Here is a 26,610-nt window from a genome sequence, read left to right on the forward strand (position 1 = left end):
TATACATGCAGGCAGAGCACTGTATACTTAATAAATAAATAAATCTTTAAAAAAAAATACACAGTCACTAGGGAGGATCTCACACATTACAGAAGCCAAGAAAGACCTTTGTGCTCTGGTCCCCAATTAGGAAAACAACCACGGTAAAGGGTCCAGCCAGTTTATTTCTTTAGTGCCTGGAGCATGAGGGACCGGAACACTACTCTATGAGCACACAGCCTCTTGCCCCACATAAAGAGGGCAGGGCACTGGGAGGGGATGGAGGCGCCCTGCAGCCCTCTACAGGGGACAGGCCTGCTGAAGACCAGACCGAGAGCAGACAGGCCTTTCTTGCTAGCCACGCTTATTCTGCTCCCCCTAATAGCAGTGACCATCCTTGCCTCCCACCGGGCTCCTTGGTTCGGAGTCCCCAGTGGTCAGGGGTCTTGGGATCCCAATAGGGTTCATCAATGCCAGAAAGTGCCAGAGGGCAGCGTCATTTCAAAGTGCAAACCAGGAGGGGCACTGGGAGAGGCCCAGTCCTTGGACTTCTAGGACAGACTGGGTCACTGGGGTGTGGCAGGGGGCGGGGCCTCCGGCTCCTGGGGTGGTGCAGGCCCAGGCTCTGCCCCCTCAGCCTCCTCCTCGTCAGAAGCCACGCCCTCCTCCAGCCGGAACACCTGGCGCACAGTACGTGTGGTGAAGGTGAGAGGGCCACGCCTGTAGGAAGAGACAGGAACAAAGATGCAGAGATGAGAAGGCAGGTGCAAGATGGGCACAGGAAAAGGTACGATCAAAGGCTGGTAAATGGGCGAACAGGTGCAGAAGACACCTGAGCAAACCTGAAAAGCACAGGCAGGACACAGCCTCCTCCTCACCCTGGGGGGCCCTGCCCCGCCCTGGCCATCCAGGCCAGGTCCTGCTCTCCTCTCCAAGGCGGTACTAGCATGAGGGTGTCTTACCGGAGCCTGTTCCTCAGCGTGGTCACCTCCCGGTTCATGGACTCAGCGGACTCTGTGACGTCCTCCAGCTCCCGCTGCAGCCGCCGCTTGCCAGCCTGCGCCCTTGACGCTTCCTCCTCTGCTTCTTCCAGCTGCCTCTTGAGCTGCTTCAGCCGCAGGTTGCTCTTCTCCAGCTGGGTGGAGGTGGGAACCAGGTCATTCCTAGGACTCCCCCACAGCCCACTCCTCACACCAGCCTCCACCCTGCCTCAGTCTCTCCTTTGCATGGCCAAGGGTCAGCTGGGGTGAAGCAGCTGTGGTGACTACTGAGACTTTCAGTTATGGTAACAAAATATGTAGAACGCAGTTGGGTGTTGAGCAACAGGGAAGGGGCTTCTAGCAATCCTACAAGGAGCAGAGACCACCAGACCCTCCCTGTGAGATCTGCCACACCACACCCCACCCCATTGCCTGTGGTCTTTAGGGTGCAAGATCATATAGGAGGCAGGCAGAGGTTGAGAGGGGTGGGCCTCTGGGGCTACAGTGTTTGTGAGCCATCATTCAGGCTTCGGTGGGGTTTTTGGTGATGCAGCTGACTATGAGTCACCCATGTTTCTGTAAGTGACCCCAATAAACTCACTGGCTCACCATGCTGGTTCCTTGGCCTGTCAGAGCCCTGTCTTGTATAAACACGTGGCTCCTTGGAAGTCATGTGACAACAGCGGAGGAACACTGGCACACTGTGAGCTGCCCCTCCCCCCACAGCTCTCCTTCAGCTCCCCAGGGCTGCCGGCAAGGGGCCCACCTTAACACAGTCTTCCTTGTGTCCACAGCTCTAAGTGACCATGCCATATTCACCCTGATCTCCCCAGACACTGCTACCTCTCTCCAGGCTAAGAACATATATCATGTGACTTCCTTTGTCTAATGTAGTGCAGGCTGGTCTTGAACTCAGTATGTAGCTAAAGATGGCCTTAAACTTCTGATGGTTCTGCCTTAATCTCCCAAGTGCAGTCAGTGCGGGGAAGCAAAACCAGGGTCTTGCTGCTTGTTAGATAAGCACTCTACCAACTGAGACACATCCCCAGCCCAAATGTCATCTCTTATATTCCTCTCTCTAGCTATACTGATTCATTCTGCCCACTTCATGTCTTCTTCAGGGCCTTTGAGCCTCCTAATCTTTCCATCTGGCTATACCTCCTCTGTCAAGTCTTAATTCAGCTGTCACCTTAGCCCTTCCCAACATCCATTCTGGACAAGGCTCTCCATTCCTCTGTCTTCATCCTTTTCTCTCATAGCCCTCACCAGAGTCTGGCACTATCTTTGTCTTGTTCTGTGTATAGTACTTTCCCTAGGCTGGTAATGTGAGGGCCAGAACCTTCTGGAACCTTCCCAGCACCTTACTACTAATGCCTAGCAATGTGCCTGGCACAAAGGCCATGCTCAAAATCATCTGTGGAATGGATAGCAAACAGAGCATAGCTGAGCTTTTAAGGACACAGATTCTGTCTGTAGTTACATCCAAGTTCTGTCACCTGCGAACTGTAGGGTATTTTCATTCTTGCTGCTGGTTTGAGAAAGTGGTCTCACTCCCTGCAGCATAGACTGTCCTGGAACTCATAGCAGTCCTCCTGCCTCAGCTTCCACCATAGCTGGGATGACGCACTGAGCCACATGCCAGGCTAGGGCAGCTGGGTTGTTTTCTGAGTTCGATCCCACCAGCTACTGTTTGTGGTGATGTTATCTGCTCACCTGGTCCCGAACCTGGTCAGCCACCCTGCGCTCTTCATCCACCTGAAGAACCACCTCTTTCAGCCTCTTCTCAGCTCTGCGCACCAGCTTGCCAGAGAGGATGCGCTCTCTAAAGAGAGAAAAAAAGTTAACCCTCTGTTACCAAAGCATTGTGGTGGCTGCCCCATCCCAGGGTCTCTTCCCACTCCCACTCAGCCAGACACTGCTACCAGGCTCCCTTTTGTGGGACAGCTAATGTTCCTAAAAATGTTTCTTGTGATGGTGATTGTTTTGAGACAGTTTCATGTAGCCTCAAACTCACTATGTAACCAATGACCTTGAACCCCTGATATTCCTGCCTCTACTTCCCAAGTGCTGAGCTCTCAGACATGCACCATCATGCCCAGTTTCATTTGTTTGTTTGTTTGTTTTTCAAGACAGGGTCTCTCTGTGTAGCCCTGGCTGTCCTGGACTCGCTTTGTAGACCAGGCTGGCCTCGAACTCACAGCGATCGGCCTGCCTCTGCCTCCTGAGTACTGGGATTGAAGGTGTGCGCCACCACGCCCAGCTTCATGCCCAGCTTGTGAAGTGCCGGGGATGAAGCCTGGGCCTCATAACCGGCACTGAGCTGCAGCCCTAACCTGCCACTGGATGCAGAGGGATTTACAGCCCCTCCAGACTGAAGTGGAAATGCCGAACTGGAATATCAGAGATCCGAGACAGACAAGCATGTCTAATCTGCCTTTCTATACGTCACAGAAGGATCATGGGTGCCACACCTGTATAGATGGCCAGGGGTGCCTGCTGCACTGGAAATTCCTCATGTGTCAGGCTTAGTGATGTGTTTGATTAGCACAGTGGCTTTTGATAGGTGTTATGGAAAGTTTATTGACAGGAAACTCAACTTTATTGCCATTGCTTCCTGCTTCATTTATTCATTTATTAATATTTCTTTGTGTGTGTATGTTCATATGCATGCCATATCTTGTGCTGTGAATGTCAACTTGTAGCTGACTCTCCCCTCTTGCCACATGGGCCTTGGGTATTGTATTCAGAACTTGGTGGCAAGCTCACTGAGCCTCCTTACCAGTCTTTTTGTTGTTGTTGTTCTTCAAGACAGGGTTTCTCTGTGTAGCCCTGGCTGTCCTGGACTCACTTTATAGACCAGGCTGGCCTTGAACTCACAGCGATCCACCTGCCTCTGCCCCCTGAGTGCTGGGATTAAAGGTATGCGCCACCCCCGCCTGGCCTGGCTTCTTGGCTCTAAATATGTATATGTAGCCATTTTGTGACCACGAGGGAAATTGACCCAGAGCCCAGCTTCTTTTTATGTAAGAAAAAGACATTTCTTTTTTAGATGGTTTGGTGTGTGTGTGTGTGTGTGTGTGAGTTCTCACTCCTTCTTGTTCCTATACCCTTGGCATATGACTGTAGGTGCTCCTATGTGGCTGTGCACTTGAGCTATCACAGGACATATGCTGCTTAGTGCTAAAGTGGCACAGTGCTAGCTCCAACCTTCTAGAAGCCATCAACGGTGTCCCTTATTCTTGGGACCACAGCTTTGCCATGTAGGCAACCCTGGGCTAGCCTGCTAGAGGATGAAAGGCCAGATGGAACAGAATCAAGTTGGTCTGGTCAATCCTAGGCAAAGACAAGCTCAACAGCCAAGCAAAGCCATGTGGCCAATGCTTCCATCAGCGAAGATACAACAGGCAGGCCAATCAAGTCCAGCACAAAGGACCAAATTCATAAGCAACAATAATCTTCTTTTAAAGTCATTACGTTTTAGGGTGTTTTGTTACACAGCAGTAGCTAGCTGCAATACTGTTGCATAAACTGTACTCTCCACAGACTGTAGCTGCTTCCAGGCCACAGCGTCCTCCCTTCTCACCTGCTCTCCTGCTCCAGCTGCTCCTCTGCCTGGGCCAGTTTAGACTCAAGCGCTGCAATCGTCATCTTCTGTCGGGCTCGGGCCCCAGCATCCTCCTCACCCAGGCGCCCCCGCAGCTCCTGGATCTGCCGCTCCAGCTGCTGCCTCCCGCTCTCCGCCTTGGCTGAGAAGCTGCGTTCGGCAGACAGCTCTGTAGTGAGAGACTCCACCTGCAGCAGGGAGGGCGATGGGACAGTGGGACGGACCCTCAGCAGGAAGCTGGCGGCAACACAAGACGCCCTCCTGGGCACGGCGCAGAGCCTGGTGGCACTCCACCACAGCACCTCAACAAGCCCAGGAAAAGCTACCCTCAGCAAGCCACACCTTTCACTTTTTAGTGAACAAGGGTGTTTGAAATTCATTTAAAATTACTCAAGATTATTTAAATCTAGCCTTAACGCTTTTTTAAATTTGAGATAAGGTCTTGTGTTGCTCAGGTTGACCTAAAACTTGCGATGTAACTGAAGATGACCCAGAACTCCTGATTCCTGCCTTCGCCTCCGAAAGGCTGGGATGGCAGGCATGCGCCGCTATTTTAGTGAATTCCAGAGACACAAACTTGTCTCACCGCTCTAAGTCCGTGGCTGTGACCTAGGCTATTTCAGGCCCTTCACACTCTCCTCTGCACCAGGGTCACCTGAGGGACTGTGAGAAGGAGGCAGGCTCTGGCCCCTCCCACCAGAGAGTCTGAGCCCCAGGCAGCACAGACTTGTGGCAGATGTGTGGACTCCCGGCCCTGGCCCTAATAAAAGTACCTTGCTGCCCTCAGTGTGAAAATGGGAAGACACTCAGCCCAGGCTGATTAAAGCTTTTCTCATCTTGAGGCATTCACCAGCCCAGCAGCCCTCCTTTAGCCTTTACATTTTTAATTGTCAACGAAAATGGTGGCAGGGAGCCGGGCGGTGGTGGCGCACGCCTGTAATCCCAGCACTCAGGAGGCAGAGGCAGGCGGATCGCTGTGAGTTCGAGGCCAGCCTGGTCTACAAAGTGAGTCCAGGACAGCCAGGGCTAACACAGAGAAACCCTGTCTCGAAAAAACCAAAAAAAAAAAAAAAGAAAATGGTGGCAGGGGCTGGCTAGTACTCCTTGCCAGTTGTATATAAGGAGCCCTGGTTTCTCAGTACAGCATAATCTGGGTTTGGTAGCACATGGCTGTCATCACGGGCAGGGGGATCCAGAGAATGCATTTAATCCCAGCACTCGGGGAGGCAGAGGCAGACGGATCTCAGTGAGTTCGAGGCCAGCCTGGTCTACAAAGTGAGTCCAGGGCTACAGAAGACCCTGCCTCAAAAAAATAAACAAGAAAAGAAAAAGTGATGCATACTACTAAACAAACTTGGGCCTGGCCTGTTTTGCAAGTACACAGAAATCTGTGGCAGGAGGATTGCTGTGACTTCAGGGCCATTGTGAGGTTATTGGTGAGGGTTAACATGTCCATCGCAGTGATGACGTCTTCTCTCCTGTCTGGGCTTTCTGTAGCCCTGGTTGGCCTTGAATCTATGAAAATGCCCCTGTCTTAGCTCTGGAAAATACTGAGACTGCAGCTGTGAGCTGTGAGAACCCTTTGACTATTCGTTTAATTATGCTTGCCAGCCTGAGAGTCGCTCAGAATTACAGATGAATCGGTAAGTCATGCCTTCCTGCCTTACGAACTTCAATTCATCCTTCAAAATTATCAAATGCCCTCTGCTGAGCTAGTTGAGTGAGTGTGCCCCAGGGCTCAGGTGGGGGAGGGGCGGGCCCGGCTGGCTGGCGAAGGTGGTCTGCCCCGCCCACCTGCAGTAGCAGCTTCCGGTACTGGTCCTTAAGCAGCTCAGAGTTGCTCTGTTCTTCCTCCAGCTCCTCTTCCAACTGGCCCAGTCGCCCCTCCAGCTGCCGCTTCTCCTCCAGGATGGCTGCCCTAGAAGAAGAAGGTAAGGTGTTGCTGCCGAGGGCAGGCCTGCGAGAGGAGGGTGCCCTGCCCGCGGCACCAGAACACTCACTTGTTAAGGCTGCCACTGGCCACCTCCTCTGCCATCTCATCTCTGTCCTGCTGGGCCTGCCTCCGGGCTCGGTCTGAGGCAGCCAGTTCCTATGTGGACCCGTCGGGGGCAGAGGGGAGAGGAGTTAGGACTGTGAGCCTGTGATCCCCACCCCCATGGGAGGATTCAGTGCCCCACTACCCTCATCTTCTGAGCTGTGTCCCCCCCAGCAGCCCTGCTTGCCTCGCATCACTGAGCCTTCTACCCTGCCACACGCCCTCCCTCCTACCCGGGCTGTGCTTTTTCTACCTCTGTGTCACCCCTGGCCCCCAGACTTCTTCACTTCAGCCTCCTGCTCCTCCTGACTTCCTGGCTCCTGTCTGTCTTCCTCATGTTTACAGGGCTGGCCCTGTCTGGCCGCTCCTGCTCTGCCTCCCAATAGCCGCTAGGACAAGATCCCACGGACGGCGACACAGGGAGCCACGCCCACTTCCAAAGTCTTCCCCGACCTAGGATTCCAGCAAAGACCCGCCCACTACCCGAGGGCCGCCAGTTAAGCCACGCCCGCGCCGCCGGGGCCTTCAATTAGGCTCCGCCCCACACCAGTCTCACCTCCTGCAGCCTCAGCACCTCGGCTTCCAGCCCCTTGAGCCTCTTCTCACTTTCCTTGTTTAGGATAAAGATCTCCTCCCGGGAGCTGCGCGTCTCCTCCACCTCCCGCCACAGCTCCTTCATCTGGACCTGGGTAGGTGCAGGCTTAGTTAGCGGCTTCCAGGAACCCCAACTTTGAGGGTGCTCATTACCAGCAAGCAGGGCCAGCACAGAGCCAGTTGTCAGTCCTGGAGCCTGTGTGCCCTTGGGCTAATTCCACCCCCCTTCTCCAAGCCTTAGTTAACTTTTTTTCTTTCTTTATTTCTCTCTCTTTTTTCTTTCTTTCTTTTTCGAGACAGGGTTTCTCAGTGTAGCCTTGGCTGGCCTGGCTGGCCTCGAACTCACAGATATTAAAGGTGTGCGCCACCACACCCGTCTTTTTTTTTTTTTTAACCACACCCGTCTCTTAAAGTGACCCAGAATAGACTAGTTAGCCCTTGGCTATATGGCCCTAGTCTAGGAGTGTAAGGAGAGACCAACACAAAGGGGAGTGCAGCACCGCTATGAGGAGCCAGTGAGAAAGAAAGTGGACTGCAGTGATAAAACACTTATTACTATTACATGCTCAACGAAGGTGTCAAACAAGGGATCCTTTCTCTGGGTGCATGAACTGGGCCTTCTGACGGCTGCCCCATAGGAATATAACACTGTCACCTGTCGTTCTAAATATCCTAGCTTGGGCTGGGGGTGTGGCTTAGTGATAGAGCCCCTGCCTAGAATCCCCCAGTGAGGGGCCGGGGGCGTGGCTCCGTGGTAAAGCTCCTTCTTTGAATCCCCCATCAGTAGCACTACATTTATTATCTAATTAAATGATAAACTTAAATTTCAAAGTCCAGCATCTAAAACGAACAAAATGCAAAGAAAAAGAAGAAATACACGCCAGAGGCCAGCTTTAGCGAGGCTGCTGGCTAATCCGGCTGCTGCTGTGGTAATGGGTAAAGACCTGAGCTCTGGACCCCTAGCCCCGCCCACCCTACACCCCCTCCTCACCTGCATCTTTTTCAGCTGCTTCACTGCCTCCTCCTTGCCCTGCCCAGCCAAGGACGTCTGGGCCTTCAGCTCCTCCAGCTCGGACTCGAGTTTCTTGCGGGCAGCCATAGCCAGTGCCCTCTGCTTCCGCTCCTCATCCCGCTCCACCTCTGCGTCTCTCAGCTGGGGGGGTTGGGGGAAGGGCGGCAGGAGAGGTCAGAGGTCGTGGCGCCCAGACTCTCTCCAGCCACCTGTTCCTCCTCTGTGACTCCTCCTTTTTGGTCCTTCCTGCCCTGTTCTCCACCCAAGTCCCCTGGAATGAAACATTCCCTCCTGGAGGGGAGCGGGGGGGGGGGGGGGTTAGGAAAATCACAAGAATTCATGAAACAGAAACGCATTGTAAGAGTCACAGGCTTCCCCACCTGCGGCTCAGCCCAGACTCACCCTCACCTCGGTAAGCAAGCCCCAATCAACTCAATGCTTTAGCAAGCTGGACTTGAATCCTTTCTATGGCCGCCTGATGATGCCCTCTCTATCAAGGGTGAGTAAAAGTCCATGGAAACTTCCTAAGGAAGAGTCTGGCAACACCTGCGCATCACTTAGGCTGATGGTGGGGGAGCAGGAGGTGGGTGCCTCCTGATGGTGGGGACGCTGCGTATGGCGCTTGGTGGATTGTGTGTGCTTCGGAATGTTGATATGCCTGGGGCACGGGTATGTGTCACTGCCTCCTGACAGAGCAGGGAGATGCCTTTCTGGGTGGAGCTGAACAGCAGACCCCAGTGGAAATGCTCTCAGAGGGGAGCTCCCTTCCGCACGTATTCACCGAGGCACAGGGTGGGGGGGGGTCCCTGCAGCCTCTTGCCACCAGTACCTGCTTGGCCAGTTGCCTCCGCCTCTCCTCCCCGGCATCATCACGACCCTGCAGGTCGCGCTCGTGTTGAGCCTTCAGGGCCTGCACTGTCACCTCCAGCCGCAGCTTGGCGTCCTCCGCGGCAGTCAGCTCATCCTCCAGCTCCGTCACCTGTGTCCGCAGGTCACTGGCTGCCTGTTCAGCCACCCTGCGGGCTCGCTCCAGCTCGTGTACCTGGTGGGAAGGGGGAGTGGGGGGCATGAAAACAGGGAGGCAGCTGGTAGAGGAACCTAAGTGACTTCGTTCCCTCATTCTCACTGTTTACTGAACACCAGGCGACATCTTAATTTACCTGAAAACATTTTATGCCAACCTGTACATGATGGCCCAGCTGTAATCGTTTGTTTGCTTGTTTGTTTGTTTTTCTTTTTGTTTTACTCTTTGGTGTTTGGGTTTGGTATTTTGGTGTTTCTTTTATTTCTTTGTATTTTGGTTTTTTGAGACAGGTTTCTTCTCTGTTTAGCCTTGACTGTCCTGGACTCGCTTTGTAGACCAGTCTGGCCTCTAACTCACAGAAATCTGCTTGCATCTGCCTCCAAGTGCTGGGATTAAGGAATGCACCACCATGCCCAGCCTTTTTTGTTGTTGTTGTTGCTGTTGTTGTTGTTTCTTTGGTTTGGCTTTTAATTTTTTTCTTTTTCTTTTTTTAAAAGATTATATATATATATATATATATATATATATATATATATATATATATATATTAGTGTTCTGCCTGCATGTACACCTGCAGGCCAGAAGAGGGCACCAGATCTCATTATAGATGGTTATGAGCCACCATGTGAGTGCTGGGAACTGAACTCAGGACCTCTGGAAGAGCAGCCAGTGCTCTTAAGCTCTGAGCCGTCTCTCCAAGCCTGGACTGTATTTTAAACAGGGTGCATGTATTCTGACTCTGACCCAGACTGTGAGTGTGACCAGCTGCCTCCCAAGTTCCTGCTTTACCATCCGCCTGTGACAAACTACAACCTGGAATTGGGAGCCAAATTAATCCTTTCTCCCTTCGCATTGCTTTTGCTGGGTGTCACCACAGCAGCAGAGTTAGAAACACGGCTAGGAGGGTGTGCACCACACAGGTAGAAACCCCTAATCCAAACATTCCAAATTTAAAAACGAAACCACTTTTTTAAAAAAAGCAAATGAAAGACAAACAAACAAAAAGCCCACTAACAGTGTTGACTCTGCAGCCCACTGGCATGTGGCCTACCTAAGGCCAAAGTCTGTCACGAATTCAATCACTCCAGGCCAGAGATACTGGCTCTTACTCCAGAGGACCCAGGGTTACTTCCTAGTGCCCATCTGTAACTCCAGTGTCACTCTCTTCTGGAACCCCAGAGCTGAAGGCTCTCTCCCCTCAGACCCCGCTGTGCTGTGTGTGGAGGCTCCCTCCTAATGCACTGCAACTGTGACCACCTACAGCTGCGAGCATCAAGCCTCTCTAACAACGCTCTTACGACATGTGACTTTGACTCAGTCTTCTTTCTACAAATCTGTTTTTAAAAAATATATTGTGAGGCTGGAGAGATGGACCCGTAGTTAATAGTACTGGCTGCTCTTCCAGAGGACCTGAGTTCAGTTCCCAGCACTCACATGGTGGCTCACAACTGTCTATACTGCAGTTTCAGGGGATCTGGCCCCATCATATAGACATGCAGGCAGAATACCAATGCACATTTTTAAAAAAATCTTTTTAAAAAGTGTCAAAAGAAGTCGGGCGTGGTGGCACATGCCTGTAATCCCAGCACTCGGGAGGCAGAGGCAGACGGATCTCTGTGATTTTGACACCAGCCTGGTCTACAAAACAAGTCCAGGACACAGAGAAACCCTGCCTAAAAAAAAAAAGTGTAAAAAAATAAATGTTAATTTAAACTATGTGTCTGTGTGTGTGTCTGTGTATGAGTATGCGCAGTGTACGCATGTGTACATTCAGTACCCGCAGACATCAGAAGGGGGCGCCAGATCCTCTGGAGCTCGAGGTACAGAAGGGTGCGCACTGCTAGTGTGGGTGCTGGGAACTAACCCTGAGCTCTATTAGAGCAGCCAGTGCTCTTGACTGCTGAGCCACCCTGTCAGTTCCTCCCAATTATGTACTCACTGTCAACCTCTGTTCCTTCCTCAACATGGGAGTGTCCGTATCATCCAGGGAGGTTTCTACCAAAACCCCAAGCAGCAGCCACATGCTCTGGGAGACCCTGCTTAGACCTCACCTCCTAGAGAAGCTGCCTTTGACTTTCAGCCCTGCAACCCTCACTGCTGCCAGCCACTTCTATGATGGGCTCCTGTGCGGGACCGGCCTCCACAGCGCAGGTGCCACATCTACCTATTGCCCCCACCCCGTGACCCACATGGATGCCCTGGTCAGCTGGGCCTGCATGAGCACATGCACGAGCTTGTGTCTAATAGGATTTCTACTCTGTGTGTATGAGTGGTGCACACGTCTGTGTGTGACATGTGTGTCTGGCCAGGTATGGTGGCACACACCTATTACCGCAACACATAGGAGGCTGAGGCAAGAGGATTGCCAGCAGTTCCAAATTAGTTTGAGATTTTTTTTTAAAAAAAAATGGGAGGGCTGGAGAGATGGCTCAGAGGTTAAGAGCACTGACTGCTCTTCCAAAGGTCCTGAGTTCAATTCCCAGCAACCACATGATGACTCACAAGCATCTGTAATAGAATCTGATTCCCTCTCCTGGTGTGCATTATCATATAAATAAATAAACCTTTAAAAAAAAATAAATAAATAAAAATAAAAAATGGGAGTTGGAGGAAACTGGGCATGGTAGAGCACTCCTTTAATCCCGGCACTCGGGAGGCAGAGATCTCTGAGTTCAAGGCCAGCCCTGTCTACAGAGCAAGTTCCAGGACTGCCAGGGCTACACAGAGAAACCCTGCCTTGAAAAACCAAAACGGGAAAACACACACACACACCCCAAAACCAAAGACCTACAAAAGTTGCCAGGCAGTGGTGGCATACCCCTTTAATCCCAGCACTCTGGAGGCAGAGGCAGGAGGATCTCTGAGTTCGAGGCCAGCTTGGTCTACAGAGAGAGTTCCAGGATAGCTAGGCCTACACAGAGAAACCCTATCTCAAAAGGCAATAAAAGCAACGTGCGTGTGACAGAGGGTTTGTTCATCCCGTGTGCGCACCCCACTCCTACTTACGTTCTTGCCCACGTCATCCTTGCTGCTCAGCAGTGCCTCCAGCTCAGCGCGCAGAGCACGGTTCTGCCTCTCCAGCTCTTCCCTCGCATCCTGCTCCTCCTCCAGGGCCCGAGTCAGCGCCAGCGCCCGGGCCTCTCGCTCCCGGCCTTCGGCCTCCACTCGTTCACGGTCTTCCACCGCCCGCAGCACCGCAGCCTTCTCCTCTGCCAGGAGCTGCCAGTAAAGACATAGGGAGATGGGTTGACTGGAAGGAGGAGGAGAGGGAGGAGGAGGAGGAAGTCACTAGGGAAAGACAGAGAGACAGACAGGGGGGTGGGGGTGGGGGGAGAGCTAAAAAATCAAGACACACACAAAGAGAGACAAGAAATAAACGGGGAGGGGGGTTCTGGAGAGATGGCTCAGAGGTTAAGAGCACTGGCTGCTCTTCCAGAGGTCCTGAGTTCAATTCCCAGCAGCCACATGGTGGCTCACAACCATCTATAATGAGATCTGGTGCCCTCTTCTGGCCTGCAGGAGTACATGCAGACAGAGCACTGTACACATAATAATAAATAAATCAATATTATAAAAGAATGAAAGAAAGAAAGAGAGGTTGGAGGTGGGGACAGAGCTAGCCAGTCTGCGCTGGGGATGGCCTGCCACCAAGGCTGGAGTTACAGATGGCCACCACGCCCACCCAGCATTTTCATGGATGTTGAAATATCCAAACTGCAGCTTTGACTGCCTTCTGAAGATCTTCTAATCACCTAGAAAGACATCCGACCTTCACTATAGAAACCGTGGGGCCTGGAAACTTCCATCCACATTTAATGGGTTTGGGGAGCAGCGGAGACATGAGCACGGATGGTTGAGAGGGGCTCTACCTGATTCTGTTTATGCCTCCTGTGCGCTGGCCGCCATGATGCCCTGACTCACCGCAGGCAGGCCCAGAAGCAATAGTATCAATGGCCATGAGCCAAACCCTCCAAACCCATGAGCCAAAATAACCTTTTCACTTCATAAGCCATTTGCCTCCTAATTTGCTACAGTGACAGAACGCTGACAAGTACATGAGCCTTTGACATCTGTGGTGGTTATTTTAATCCTCAGGCTGTGGGATACTTGATATGATTTCCATTTTCCAGATGGGTAGATTGAGGCTGAGATGGGAGTAGCAACACCCAGGACAAGTGAGACAGGATGTAAGCATCCTCAGGGGGCACAAGAGAGGGTGTTCTGTATATTGTTACTCAAACAACATGAGGACACTTGGTGACAGCCACCAACAGGACACTGGGGTGGCCTGCTTTATAGACAGTTTGGCAGAGGCAGCGCCCACCTGGCTGTGACACCACTCCCATGCACACTAGGGGTCTCCTCTACCCCAACAAGTTTCTCCCGAATACTCAGATGGGTTTCTGGTTCTTGTGGGGGGGGGGGTGGCAAGCTTGGTAAACTGAGGCACTCACCTGGTCAAACTTACGCTGCTTCTTCTCCAGTGTGCTCACGAGCTGTTTCTGCTGCCCCAGGTCCACAGTGGCGTCATCCAGCTCTTGTTGCAGGCGCCTCCGGGCCCGCTCTAGCCGTTCTGCAGCCTCTGTCTTTTCTGCCAGGCGCTGGGCCAGGGCCTCGGCCTCCCGGGCTGCGCGGCGCCGAGCCTCCTCCCCAGCCTCCAGCACTGCAGCCTCTTCCTCCTGACGTCGCCGCCATTCTGAGAGCTGTGGGGGGAGAAGGTCATGGGAAACTGGCTATGAGTGACTTTGGTGTGGGCTCCTGGCACCCTGAGGCCTAAAGATGGGAAGGAGCTGACCACTGGGCCCTCCTGCCTTACAGCAGCCGAGACGCTGAGGACTATCAACTCTTCCAGGGTGCTGTCACCCTCAGCATAGCCCAGCGCTCAGTCCAAATGGGACTTGCCCGTGGATCCCAAGACCAAGGCCAGATGGCAAAGGCTGAGGAAGAAGAGAAACAATCTGGGGAGTCCACAAGATGGGGAAGAGCCTCCATGGAGGAGGGGGCATTGAAGATGGGTTCTGAAGTACACACAGGAGCCTGCCAGTGGAAGACTCACTCACTCATTCCGCTGGTGTTTCTTTTTTCCTTTTTAAAAAAAAAGATTTATTTATTTACTTTATGTATATGAGTGCTCTGTTTTTATGCACATCAGAAGAGGCCATCAGATCCCATTACAGATGGCTGTGAGCCACCATGTGGTTGCTGGAATTGAACTCAGGACCTCTGGAAGAACAGAAGTGCGCTTATCCGCTGAGCCATCTCCCCAGCCCCTGGCTGGCCCCCGGCATATTCTAAGGGTTCCCACCCACATCAGGGTCAGTTATTTGAAGGGGCGCATAATCTGGTGGGGAGACACATGGGTAGATCAGCCACAGCCCAAGGTGGCCGAACCTGGGAGTAGAACGGAGGGTGGGTGGGACATGCGTCCTACTACAAGGGAGGGAAGACCTAAGTCTGAAAGAGCGAAGGTTTGCAAACGTTACCGGGAAATACAGGCAGAGGCTCTGTCCTGGGTACGGGGAGAGGGGGGAGCAGGGGGGATGGGAGTGCACATAGCAGGCTGTGAGGAAGGGTGGGCAGAGCCCTTGTGAGAGCAGGAGCTTCAGAGAGGCAGGACTGGTCAGGGCAGGCATGGCTGTGGGGACACAGCAAGGGTGGCAGGTGAAAGCAGCACCCAGGCCCAGCATGAGCTGGGACCCTAGGCACACGGCCTGGGGCTATGGTCCCTGGTGCAGGGCTTACAGCGCACCTGGGCCTGTGCGGTCTGCAGCTCACGGCCAGCCCGCTCCCTGGCGACCACCTCCTCTTCCATCTGCTCCCGAAGCCCGACTGCCTCGGCCTCCAGGGCACGCACGCGGGACCCCAAAGCCAGCTTTGCTCTGGTCTCCTCCTGCAGCAGCTCCTGTGGGTGGAAGGGATGATGAGGGTGAGATGGACTCAGCAACAGGGTAGAGGATGCTGAGGGGGCGGGGCCGGGGGGGGGGATGAGCAGCATCACCTGGGTATCGTGCAGCTGGGACTCTGCACTGCTCAGCTCCTTGCTTAGCCTGATGGCCTTGGACTCAGCCTCGCTCAGGGCTATGGACACGCTCTCAAGCTCAGCCTGTGGAAAAGGGTAGTTCAACATGGTGAGTCTTGCTGGTGCCTCACTCCCAAATCCTGGCTGTGCGCAGAGGCCAAGTGTTAGGTGTCCACAGAGGAGAGGAATTTCTGGCCCCTGTGTCTATAGGGAAATTGTACAGCTGTGTTCAAGCCTGATCCCAAGAGGGAGCCACAGCTACGTCACCAACAGGGTGGCACGGACAGTGGGCAGCAGACACAAAAAAGGGAATACTACTCAGCAATGAAAAGGGATGAGGGTGGCACATGCCTTTAATCCCAGCACTGGGGGAGGCAGGAGAGGCAGAGGCAGAGGCAGGCAGGGCAAAGCTCTGTGAGTTCTTGCCCAGCCTGGTCTACAACACAAGTTCCAGGACAGCCAGGGCTACACAGAGAAACCCTGTCTGGAAAACTAAAAATACTTAAGCCAACATAGTCTGGGGAGGAGTCATTTTTTCGGTCTGTCCTTGCTGCCCTATTTAGAGTGAAACTATTCACAGCTCCCCACCCCTGGAATAGTCACCTGACACACACCCCTACCCACCTGGGCTCTCTGGAGCTTCTCGGCAGCCTCGGTTCGAGCCTGATCCGCATCGCTGGCCCGGCCCTGGACCTCCTGTAGCTGGGACTCCACACGTCGTCTCTTCTGCTCGCCCTCCTGTCTCAAGGTCTGTAGGCTGCTCAGCTCGGCCCTCAGCTCAGATACCTCAGCCTCCAGGGCTAGCCTCGTCTTCTCCCACACACCTTTGCCCTGCGTGGAACGGGTGGACTTGCTGAGGCTTCACCTTGGAGCTCACCGCTCACTCCCTTGGGTTTGTTCAATATTCCCTTTCCACCAAGGACCCCGTGGATAAGTAGTTAGTCAATTAACCCTTATATAAGGCTGTATGCCAGGGAGCAGCCAGTCGCTACCTACTTACCCTCCGGGCTTGCTCCAGCTGCTCGGCCATTTCCCCCAGGGCCTGGCCATGCCTCTGCCTCAACTCCTGCATGGCCACCTCGTGAGTACGGGCCTCCTCTTCCAAAGTCTTCTTCAGCTCCGTCACCTCCTGCTCCCTCTTGGACCTTTGACGGGGGAGGGGGAGGGCAGGAATTGAGAGCAGAAGACTGAGGGATGTGGGGAGAACCAGATGTGCCTGCCTTCTCCGTTTCCCTCAGAATGGGGCCTGTAGTTTGTGCTTCCTGTGAGGGTTTGGATATGAAACCTCCCCCACAGCTTCATGTGTCCCCACACTCCAGTGCCCAGCTAGAGGCACTGTTTTGAAAGGATGGAGAATGGCTCAGTGGTTAAGAGCGCTGGCTGCTCATCCAGAGGTCCTGAGTTCAATTCCCAGCAACCACATGGTGGCTCACAACCATCTGTAATGGAATCTGATTTTCTCTTCTGGTGTGCATGAAAACAGAGCCCTTGTATATACATAAAATGAACAAACAAATCTTTAAAAAGGAGAGGATGGAGAAGCTTTGGGACAAAGGGTCCAGCTGACACAGGGAGATGGAGGGTTATAGCCAGCCCAGGGCCATCTGCTGCTCTGTCAGGCCTGCACGCTCCCGACCGCAGTGAACAGACGCTTCTGCCACCACGGAAGCCACTTCCCTGCCAAGGCATCGTGGGCTAAAATAAACCTTCCCTCTCAAGTCACCTCTCATCAGGGGTTTGATTGTAAAACAAATGTTTCCCAAGGCATCTGGGTAGTAATGCAAGGGGGGGGGGGTCTCATCAAGCTTGAGCTCCTACTCACAACCCCAATCTTATTCAAAGGGTCACGACTCAGCAATGTCCTCCCAGAGTCTTTCCTGTAGATTTGGCTTAAATCTTTTTAGTGTGTGTGTGTGTATGTGTATGTGTCTGTGTGTGTGTATGTCTGTGTGTGTGTGTCTGTGTGTGTGTCTATGTGTGTCTCTGTGTGTGTGTCTGTGTCTGTGTGTCTCTCTGTGTGTCTCTCTGTGTGTCTGTGTGTGTGTGTGTGTGTGTGTGTGTGTGTCTGTGTGTGTCTGTGTGTGTCTGTGTGCATGTGACTGCAGTGCCCAAGGAGGCCAGAAGAGACGTCCTATCTCCTGGAGCTGGAGCTACAAGCAGTTGCAAGCTACTGTGTGGGTGCTGAGAACTGGACTGAGGTCCTCTGTGAGAGCACCCAGTGCTCTTAACCGCTGAGCCATCTCTCCAACCCTCAGACTTCACTTAAGAATTGGCACTGCTGAGCAGTGGTGGTGCACACCTTTAATCACAGCACTAGGGAGGCAGAGGCAGGTAGACCTCTGTGAGTTCAAGGCCAGCCTGGTCTACAGAGTAAGTTCCAGGACAGCCAGGGCTGGTACACAGAGAAACCCTGCCTCAAAAAAACAAAAACAAACAACAACAATAACAAAAAAAAAAAGAGGAGGAGGAGGAGGAGGAGGAGGAATGGAAGTTAAGAAGAAAGGAAGGAAAAAAGGAAGAAATAAAAGAAAAAGAAAAATTCTCTAAGACTGGGAGTAGCCTGAGGGCAATGTCTGGGTGTGACTCCTCCGTTCATGTCTTTAGAGATGTTACCTGTAGTAGAAGTTTCAGTTCCTTTTAAAATTCAGTTAATTTACATAAACAGGTTTTTGTTTTAATCCCAAGGGTGGGATCTTGGGCTGCTTTTAGTTTCTCCACAGCTGATAATTGCCTCGTCTGGGATGTGGTCTAAGCCAGCTGGTGACAGTTTGAATCTGAGGACTCTGAGAGGGTATAAGTACCAGAGCCCAGAGAGAGAAGGGGCTTGGAGGAGACACTCAGAGAGAGAGGATGCTTCGAAGATGCTCTGAGACAGGGGGCGGGGCTTTCAAGGAGACAGAGAAAGAAGAAGTCTGCTGGTCCTGCTGGGCTGCTGGATATCCTGAACACTGAGACGGGCATTTCCCCCAAAGAACCCAACAACCCTAACCAGCTGGAACTAAGTCTAAAGAGACCTATGTCCCCTGTCCCTTCTAAATTTCTTTCACTCCTACCTCAGGGGTGGAGGTACGGGGTAGGGGGAAGTTGGAAGGGAGGTAGAGGCATTAAGGAAACCAAAATTAAATAGAGTTAAGAAATACAAGCTACAGTACCCATGTGGATGGAGTCTCCACCTGGATGTGCCCCCCACCCCCGCCACCCCCGCCCTGCCCCACCCACCACCCTCTCCTCACCGCAGCTCCTGCTGGGCATTGGTGGAATCCAGTGTGTCCTCCAGCTCTCCCCGCAGCGCCTCCAGCTCCTCGCCCAGGTCCCGGCGCTGCTTCTCTGCCTTGGCCCTGGCCAGGCGCTCAGCTTCCAGGTCCTCCTGGGCCTCAGCCAGGCCAGCCTGTGCCTCTCGAAGGGACTTGAGCAGCTGGGCACGGGCACCGCCCTCTTCCTCTACCCTGGGGGTGTGACAAGACCAAGGAGGGGTCGGCACCCAGGAAGGCAGAGCTGAGGGTGAAGTGCAGGGGCTGGGGAGATGTGGGTTCGAGTCCTGGCTCTGTCACTGGCCGTGTGGTTCCAAATCCTTCATATTCCTGGGCATGCAGCAGACTGCTACCCACAGTCCTCCTGGGCTCCTGCCAAGTGCTCAGCCCTTTACATGGCTGTTCTTTGGGGATTTGTTGTTGTTTTCTAGGACAGGATCTTCCTAAGTTACTCAGGCTAGCCTTGAACTCACAGCAACGCTCCAGTCTCAGCCTCCCAAGTGCTGGGATGACAAGCATGTGCCACTATGCCGGGCCATTTCACTTCTGTGTGTATGTACACGTGGAGGCCAGAGGTATTCTCAAATTACTTCTCCACCTTAATTTTTTTTAATTATTTTTATTTTATGTGACTGAGGGTATGCCTGCAGGTATGTATGCGTACCACGAATGCAGTGCCCATGGATGCCAGAAGAGATGTTGGATCCCATATAACTGTGGTTAAGACAATTGTGAGCCTTCATATAGGTGCTGGGAATTGAACCTGGGGATTCTACAAGAGCAGCCAGTGCTCCTAACTGCTAAGTTATCTCCAGTCTTCCTAATTCACTTTTTTGTTTTGCTTTGTTTTTTGTTTTTCGAGACAGGGTTTCTCTGTGTAGCCTTGGCTGTCCTGGACTCACTTTGTAGACCGGGCTGGCCTTGAACTCACAGCGATCCGCCTGCCTCTGCCTCCCGAGTGCTGGGATTAAAGGTGTGCACCACCATTCCCGGCCCTAATTCATATTTTAGCACCTCTGAAATGGAGCTGCACCCACAAGCCGAGGTATCTTGGAAGCCAGGTATCTTGGAAGGCCTCACACGTGGTATGGTCAACGTATTTGAAATAGGTACCATGGCTTGTATACATTAATGGCTCAGTAAGTGTGTGTGTGTGTGTGTGTGTGCAGCCTCCTGCTTGCAGCCCCTCACAAGCCTGTCTCTGTGGAGGTGGGGGACAGGGGAGGAGGAGCCGCGCCCTGGGGCACTCACCTGACCAGGGCCGCCTGCAGCTCATCCTCCTTGCGGCCCAGCTGCGCAAGCAGCTCCTCCGCCCGCTGCCTCTGCTCCACCATCTGCTCCTGAAGCTCCGAGCTCTCCCCGTCCAGCCGCCTCTTCAGCTTCTCCAGCTCCTGGCGGCCTTTCTCCTCCTTCCTCAGGCGGTCTGCGGGCACCAGAACAGGGGAGGGCTGTCACTGTGCCCCTACCTCCTCCCTCTGATGCTCTCCCTGCAGGTACTCAGGATGCACACAGCCCACCCCAGCTCCCAGCCCCTCACCCTCCATGTCTGAGATCGTGGCTTCATATTTGAGCCTCAGCTTGTTGAGGCTTTTGACTTTCTCCTCCTCTTCGGCTGCCTGTGAGGAGAACTCGGCCAGGCGCTCCTCCAGCAGCCTCCGCTCCTGGGGACACAGGAGACTCAGGACCCTTGGCTTTCCCGCCATCTCACCAGCATCCTGCCTTTCCGAGCAGTGAGCCCTCTTTCGCCCTTCCCTCCTCTCCATCCCGTGGTCTGGGCCCAGCCCACCTCACAGGGACTCACCCGATGGCATCGATGGCATCGAGCCACCATGCATGGAGGGACACAGGGTGCTCTTATTAACAACACTGCACGCCGTCTCCATGGGGTGGCATATCCTTCACCATCACCCCACACCCATGGCTCACCAGTCCAGGATCCCAGCAGGAGCCCATCAGCCCCACCTTGCTTTGGTACAGCCCTGGCCCCAGGCCTTCTCCCCTGACCCAGGATGCTTGGCTGCCCACGGCTCCCACCTTGCTCAGCTTGGCATTCTGGTCCTCCAGGATCAGCAGGTCTTCCTCAAACTTCTTCATCTTGGCCTCTGTGGTCACCTTCTCCAGCTGCAGCTTCTGCCGGGCACCTTCCTCGGCTTCCAGGTGCGTCTCCAGCTCCTGAGTGTGGGGGGTGGGGGCACAGGGATGCTAGGGGCTGTGGCTTTACACAGGCCCACCCCTGGGTGACGCTGGGCAGCAGTAAGCTTTTCCTTGTCTCCCCTTTCCACTCATTGGCTCGACAAGCACTTATTGAGTGCCTAGTGTATACTAGACACTACCATATACCCTGAAGATGGGTAACAATCTCCATCCATGCAGAAAAAGAACTCAAATGTTCCCTTGGTGCACACACATTTGGGAGAGTGGCCATAGGAGGGTGGCCTGCCTGGGTGGCAGTGGAGGCTCAAGACAGCCACCTTCAGAGCCAGGAGACAGAGGCTGAATCCTGAGGTGACGGGGGACTTGAATAGCTGGATCCAGTGGTACCTGAAGCGGCCACATTCTAGTTCTTCCACCATTTGAATGAAATCTATACAGTCTTTGGACCCGCCGAGCTGAGGTTTGGAGTGGGCGTGGACAGGGATATCTGGGCCCCTCCACACCTGGATGTGCTGTTGCAGCCGCTTTTTCTCGCCCTGCAGCTGCCGGCTGCACTCTTCTTCCTCGCCCACTCGCGCCTCCAGTTCTGACACGACCAGCTCCAGCTCCTGCTTCCGGGCGGCCAGTCGCGCCCTTGTCTCCTCAGCCTCAGAACATAGCTCCGCTTCTGCGCGCAGCTGCTCGGCCAGGCGCGAGCGCTCCTCCTCTAGCTGTGGATGCCGGGTACAAGTCAGGGGGGACCCCGACTCAGGCTACCTCTACATTCCCTGCTAAGCTCCCTTCCCTCCCGCCATCAAGTTCTCTGCCCAGCCTGGACGCAGCTAGATTCTGTACCTCGAGCCTTGCCCGCCTCATCCACACAGCTCTGCCATAGGTCTCCACACAAAGTTCTACTCACCGGTCCACCCCTCACCTTCTTCACCTCCAAAGCCCTCCTCACGGCCCCCTGAACCCCAACCCTGCCCCTGCCCCTAACCTTGGTCCTGCCCATCACACAGGCCCGGCCCAGCCCCCCTAACTCTTGCCCTTCAGGGCCCGCCCCCTACACCCCACCTCTTCGCCCTCGAGATTCTGCCTTTCATATACTGCCCACCTCCAGCCACACTCTTTTCCATCTTGACCATGCCCTTACACCCACCCACTGCCCGACAAAGCCCCACTCCCTCGGCCCCACCCTTCACACGCTGACTCCACCCAAAGGCTCCGCCCCTCACACCATGGCCACACCCACACAGACCGACTCCTCACCTGTGCCACTCGGCCCTGCAGCTCCCCCACTTCACGCGCGCTCTGCTGCTGCAGCTCCTGAACTTTCTGCAGCTCCTGGGCACGCGCCTGCAGCACCTCGTCCTGTCGTGTCACCTGTAGCAGGGGCTTCACCTAGGGAAGAGCACGCTAGCTTCAGAAAGGGGAACCCACCCTGCGTCCGCCCAAGACCTGCCGCCCTCGCTGATATAAACTATCTCTGTGAGCCTGACAGTGGTGTGGAGACGCCTGGTTTGTTGTGGGTCCAGCTGTACCTGAAACTGCCTGTGTTTTCTTTTGGTTTCTTTGTTTGTTGTTCTTACATGTGCTGTGGTTTCTGAGATAGACTCTTACTGTTTTTTAAAATTACATGTATTATCTATAGACCCGCCTAGTAATCAGTCAAGACACAGACAGTTGTTATATTTTAAAATAGCCTTAGTTAACCTGGGGCAGGGCAGGTATCAGTCCTCTACTTTCCACAGTAGGGCCTCAGGCAAGGGATTCCCCGCCTCAATCCCATGCCATCTGTTTCTAGTAACTTCTATCAAGCTACCTCCCATCCATAATCCCATATACTTGTTCATGTTCTTCATCTGGGCCGGATTCTCCATCCACGCCATGTGCTTCTCCTCCAGCTAAGCCATGGCGGCCTCCTCTCTTCCCTTCAGGTCTCCTTCCTCTTTATGGCCCTCTTTTCTTCTTCCCAGAATTCCTCTCTCTCCTAGCCCCCCCCCCCATCTCCTGCCCTGCCCAGGTAGGATGGCTTTTTATGAAGCAAAAGGTGGGTCACACAGACAGCAAGCAGTAATTAGCATCAAAATACACCAGACCGTCCCCGCCATGCTCTTATGTGTAAGCCAGAGTGGCTCAACTCTTCCCACATGCACTGCAGGTACGAGCTTTACACGCAAATATGTGGGGGTCAGAGGGCAGCTTGTGGGAGTTAGTTCTCTCCTTCCACTGGGGACTGAACTCATGTCCTCAGGCTTGGTAGCAAGCACCCTTAATCTGCCAAACCATGTTATCGCTCTCTCCTTTTTTGTCTGACACAAAAGCCCATGTAGCCCAGGCTAGCACCAAACTATGTTTCCAAAGACGACCTGGAACACCTGATCCTCCAATTCCTGAGTTCTGGGATGGACGGATGGCTTTGTGTGTGTTGAGCAAGCGCTCCACCAACTGGCCTCAGCCTCAGCCAAGGCCTCACCTGTGCTCTTCAGGGCAAAGATTCCCGGCAGGCCTCCCCCTCCCCAGCTCCAGGGTCCCCTCTCAGACCAGCTTAAATCACTTGTTGTCTAAGAATCCTGGGTAACAGGCAGCCCCTTCCCCCCAGAGGCTGAGGCCTAGGCTCAGCCTCGCTCACCTTGATGAACAGTCTCCACCACTGCCAGTTCCTGAGCTTGAGGTAGGCAGCGCAGTTCCTCTGCATCACTCGCAGGGCACTCTGCTGCTGCTGCCTTCGCTGGAAGGCCCTGAGGGGACACGGCTGAGAGTGGGCGCTGGCCCCAGAAGCCAGCCACTATAGACTTAGCTTGTTTTGTTTTTCAAGACAGAGTTTCTCTGTGTAGTCCCAGCTGTCCTAGACTTGCTTTGTAGACCAGGCTGGCCTCGAACTCCCAGTGCTGGGATTAAAGGTGTGCACCACCACGCCCAGCGATGTAGCTTTTTTTTTTTTTTTTTTTTTTTTGGTTTTTCGAGACAGGGTTTCTCTGTATAGCCTTGGCTGTCCTGGACTCACTTTGTAGACCAGGCTGGCCTCGAACTCACAGCGATCCACCTGCCTCTGCCTCCTGAGTGCTGGGATTACAGGCATGTGCCACCACACCCGGCTGACGTAGCTATTTTTGAGACAGGAGTCTCATGTAGCTCAGGTTGACTGTGAACTCCCAACCCTCCCACCTCTACCTCCTCGGTTCAGGGATGACAGGTGAATGTCACCGTGGCGGGGGAAACCCAGCGTCTCATGGATGCTAGCGGAGCCCTGTGCCTGCTGAGCTACACCCCACCACAGCAGTCCTTACCAGCAACCTTACACACCCTGCTCTTAGCTCTGTTCAGGCCTCAGCATCCCTTTCTCCTCAGTCCACCCTCAACACACTAGCCCTGTGCTTGGCTCACAGCTCTCCATGGCTACCCAGGGCCCCTGGGCAGGGTCCATAGCCCTCATTCTGGGGCCTGGCATCCCTTCTCCTGGCTGCTTGTTCTGAGGGGAGGAGAGACTGACTGTTTGGGATCTGTCTGTATCCTGAACATGCCCTGCCATGAGGCCCTTACACAGACCAGCGTCTCGTTCTCTTTTATCTAGGCACCCTCCATCAAGACATGTCACCCCTCCAGCTGCGGTCCTAAGCAATTGGTTGGGGCCAAATAATGTATCCTGCAGGACGCCAACTTTCTGAACTCCTGAGGCATGTAGCACCCCAGCTCTCTCTGAGTAAGTATTTGTGGCCTCGGTCCAGCCTTAGGCCACAACACCTGGCACAGTTTGGGCCCCTCACCTGCGGGCCAGGTAGCCCCTGGCCGCTGCCTGGAAAGACACTATGATATCTGTGACCTTCAGGTCCCGCTCTTCCTCCAGCTGGGCCAGGACCCCCGCCCGGAAGAAGATCTTGCTTTGGCCAACACGGTACAGGTTGGGGTCTAGCTCCAGGGCCTGGATCTAGAGGATGAGAGTACGGAGGGGAGGAGATGGAGACAGGGAAACTGTATGAGGAAGGACAGTGGGGAGGCCTGATGCTACACCTGCCACAGACCCCACTCCCATGCTCCAGGCTCCACACACCACCTCACAGGCTCCAAGCAGTATCTTCCCACACATCTCATCCCAACACCAAAGGCCCTGCCCATGCGGTTAGCACCGCCTCTAACTACAGGCCCCGCCTCCTCATCCCAGCCATGGGCCCCACCCACTGAACAGGGCCCATCTCAATCCACACAGCCCCATCCTTGCACAGCCCTGCCCCCAAACATAGGCCACGCCCCTAGTTACCATCTTCTCACAGGCCTGTTTGCCGTCCATGAAGCCCTTGGGAATGGCGTTTGGGGTGAGGATCTCATAGCTGCAACCACAGGAGAGGGCGTAAGAGAAGACGGCCACAGTGTCACGAGAGACCACATGCACAAGGCTTGGTAGAAATCGGGAATGCTAACTACATCACTGGGAGGAGACATTGGGAGCTCTGGATTTGGTTTGGTTTGGTTTGGTTTTGAATCAGGATCTCACGCTGTAGTCCTGGCTGCCCTGAAACTCTGCTATATAGACCAGGCCTGGCCCCCTAAGAGCTGGGATTACGGCGTGTGCCACCATGCCCAGCTTCGACTTCAGTTTTACGTATAGAGGTTAGCACACTAAAGTGAGCCTAGGTTCAGCTGGCGCCCCAGCCCCCTTTCACATTCTGTACATTTTCTCCTTTTCCTCTCACACACCACCAGTAACGTGGCCCGAAACCCCACGCTGAGATGACACCTGTAGGGACTTGGCTCCCGTCCTCCCTAGCCCCCTGGAGCCCTTTGCGGATCCTGCTCACCGCTGCCGGAACTCCTGGAAGAGGATGCGGTTGGGAAAGCCCTGGCGGCAGATGCGGATACCCTCGAGGACCCCGTTACAGCGGAGCTGGTCCAGCACCAGGCGGGGCTCCAGCTTACCAGCCTGCAGGGGTGAGGGCAGGGTCAGCGGCGGCCACTAGGGGCGCCACAAGCAGGGCTACGGCGAGCGCCTTCCACGGATCCACACCCGCAGCCTCTCACTGGAGGATTCTAAGAGGACGCTTTATCACTGAGCGACGCCCTCTTTTCACTTTTTGTTTGAAACAAGGTGTTATTAAGTTGCCCTGGCTGTCTCGGAACTGGTGCTGTAGGTAAGACTGGCCCTGAACCTGACCATTTTTCTAGCTCACTGTCCCTAGCGCTGTACTGACAGGCCTGTGTCACCTCCTCTCCAGCCCGCTTTCCCATTCCTTAGACTTTCCTACCTGCTGCTTCAGGGCCTTCTCGGCTTGGGGAACTGCTTAGGCTAAGAAGCGCAGTCAGCTCTCTGCAGGGCCTTCTGTGACTCCCCGGTCACACCCAGCCTGGCCCTCTCACACCCCTGAGCATTCACTTCGGGTGGGTGGTTGACCGTGTATTTTATTTTATTTTATTTTCCGTGTATTTTATTAAGTGCGCCTTCTGCCCTGCCCAGGACACAGGAGCAGCTGGAACATGCTCTTCTTGTCTTTCTGCCACTGTGTCCCCAAGTTCTGTCTCTGCCACACAGTGGACACAGGTCACAGAAGCAGAGAGCCCAGGGACGGCAGCCCTCCCTCCCCCCCACTCCCCAGTGCATCATGCTGACTGGCCCCTCCCAACTCACCCTCTTCTCGTGGTTGGGGACGATGCAACGGACAAAGCTAGGGTTGGTGTTGCTGAGTGTGGCCATGAGGCGGCTCAGAGATTCCTTGTAGAGCTGCCCGACAGTCCGGAACATCCCACGGCGGGGCCGGCCTCCTGGCGGGCCATCCCCAAGGCTGCTCACCTGCTCCAGCCCCACAATGCCCTCCACTGGGGGGGTTGGGGGTGGGGCGAAGAGGGGCACAAAAGAGATCAAGGTCAGCCAGCCACAAATGTAAGCCATCCTCCTGCCTCAGCCTCCCGAGTGCTCGGATTCCAGACTTGAGCCACTGCACCCAGAATCAGCTTGTTAGCCAAAGTGGGGTGTCTCGCTTTAGGGCC

At 54.1% G+C, this 26,610-nt stretch overlaps 1 protein-coding gene across 5 annotated transcripts in view; it reads right to left on the reverse strand.

Moving 5' to 3' along the window:
• Positions 1 to 146: 146 nt before the first annotated feature.
• Positions 147 to 26,610, reverse strand: part of MYH14 (myosin heavy chain 14) — a 61,263-nt gene continuing 34,799 nt past the window's right edge. For all 5 annotated transcript variants that reach the window (XM_084770889.1, XM_084770892.1, XM_084770890.1 and 2 more), the window contains 26 exons: positions 26,252 to 26,439; positions 25,428 to 25,549; positions 24,890 to 24,959; positions 24,399 to 24,559; positions 23,264 to 23,372; positions 21,901 to 22,032; positions 21,156 to 21,362; positions 20,533 to 20,670; positions 20,036 to 20,159; positions 19,750 to 19,921; positions 18,481 to 18,693; positions 16,248 to 16,392; positions 15,872 to 16,078; positions 15,227 to 15,331; positions 14,978 to 15,130; positions 13,683 to 13,931; positions 12,235 to 12,447; positions 9,034 to 9,246; positions 8,184 to 8,345; positions 7,155 to 7,283; positions 6,564 to 6,652; positions 6,358 to 6,481; positions 4,543 to 4,751; positions 2,673 to 2,781; positions 942 to 1,114; positions 147 to 699 (listed from right to left, as the gene is read on the reverse strand). In XM_084770889.1, coding sequence (XP_084627015.1) covers positions 546 to 699; positions 942 to 1,114; positions 2,673 to 2,781; positions 4,543 to 4,751; positions 6,358 to 6,481; positions 6,564 to 6,652; positions 7,155 to 7,283; positions 8,184 to 8,345; positions 9,034 to 9,246; positions 12,235 to 12,447; positions 13,683 to 13,931; positions 14,978 to 15,130; positions 15,227 to 15,331; positions 15,872 to 16,078; positions 16,248 to 16,392; positions 18,481 to 18,693; positions 19,750 to 19,921; positions 20,036 to 20,159; positions 20,533 to 20,670; positions 21,156 to 21,362; positions 21,901 to 22,032; positions 23,264 to 23,372; positions 24,399 to 24,559; positions 24,890 to 24,959; positions 25,428 to 25,549; positions 26,252 to 26,439 — 4,070 coding nt within the window. In that variant the 3' untranslated portion in view covers positions 147 to 545. The remainder of the gene's footprint in view (positions 700 to 941; positions 1,115 to 2,672; positions 2,782 to 4,542; positions 4,752 to 6,357; positions 6,482 to 6,563; positions 6,653 to 7,154; positions 7,284 to 8,183; positions 8,346 to 9,033; positions 9,247 to 12,234; positions 12,448 to 13,682; positions 13,932 to 14,977; positions 15,131 to 15,226; positions 15,332 to 15,871; positions 16,079 to 16,247; positions 16,393 to 18,480; positions 18,694 to 19,749; positions 19,922 to 20,035; positions 20,160 to 20,532; positions 20,671 to 21,155; positions 21,363 to 21,900; positions 22,033 to 23,263; positions 23,373 to 24,398; positions 24,560 to 24,889; positions 24,960 to 25,427; positions 25,550 to 26,251; positions 26,440 to 26,610) is intronic.

Source organism: Acomys minous, assembly GCF_964271855.1.
Source record: "Acomys minous genome assembly, chromosome: 2".
NCBI lineage: Eukaryota > Metazoa > Chordata > Mammalia > Rodentia > Muridae > Acomys > Acomys minous.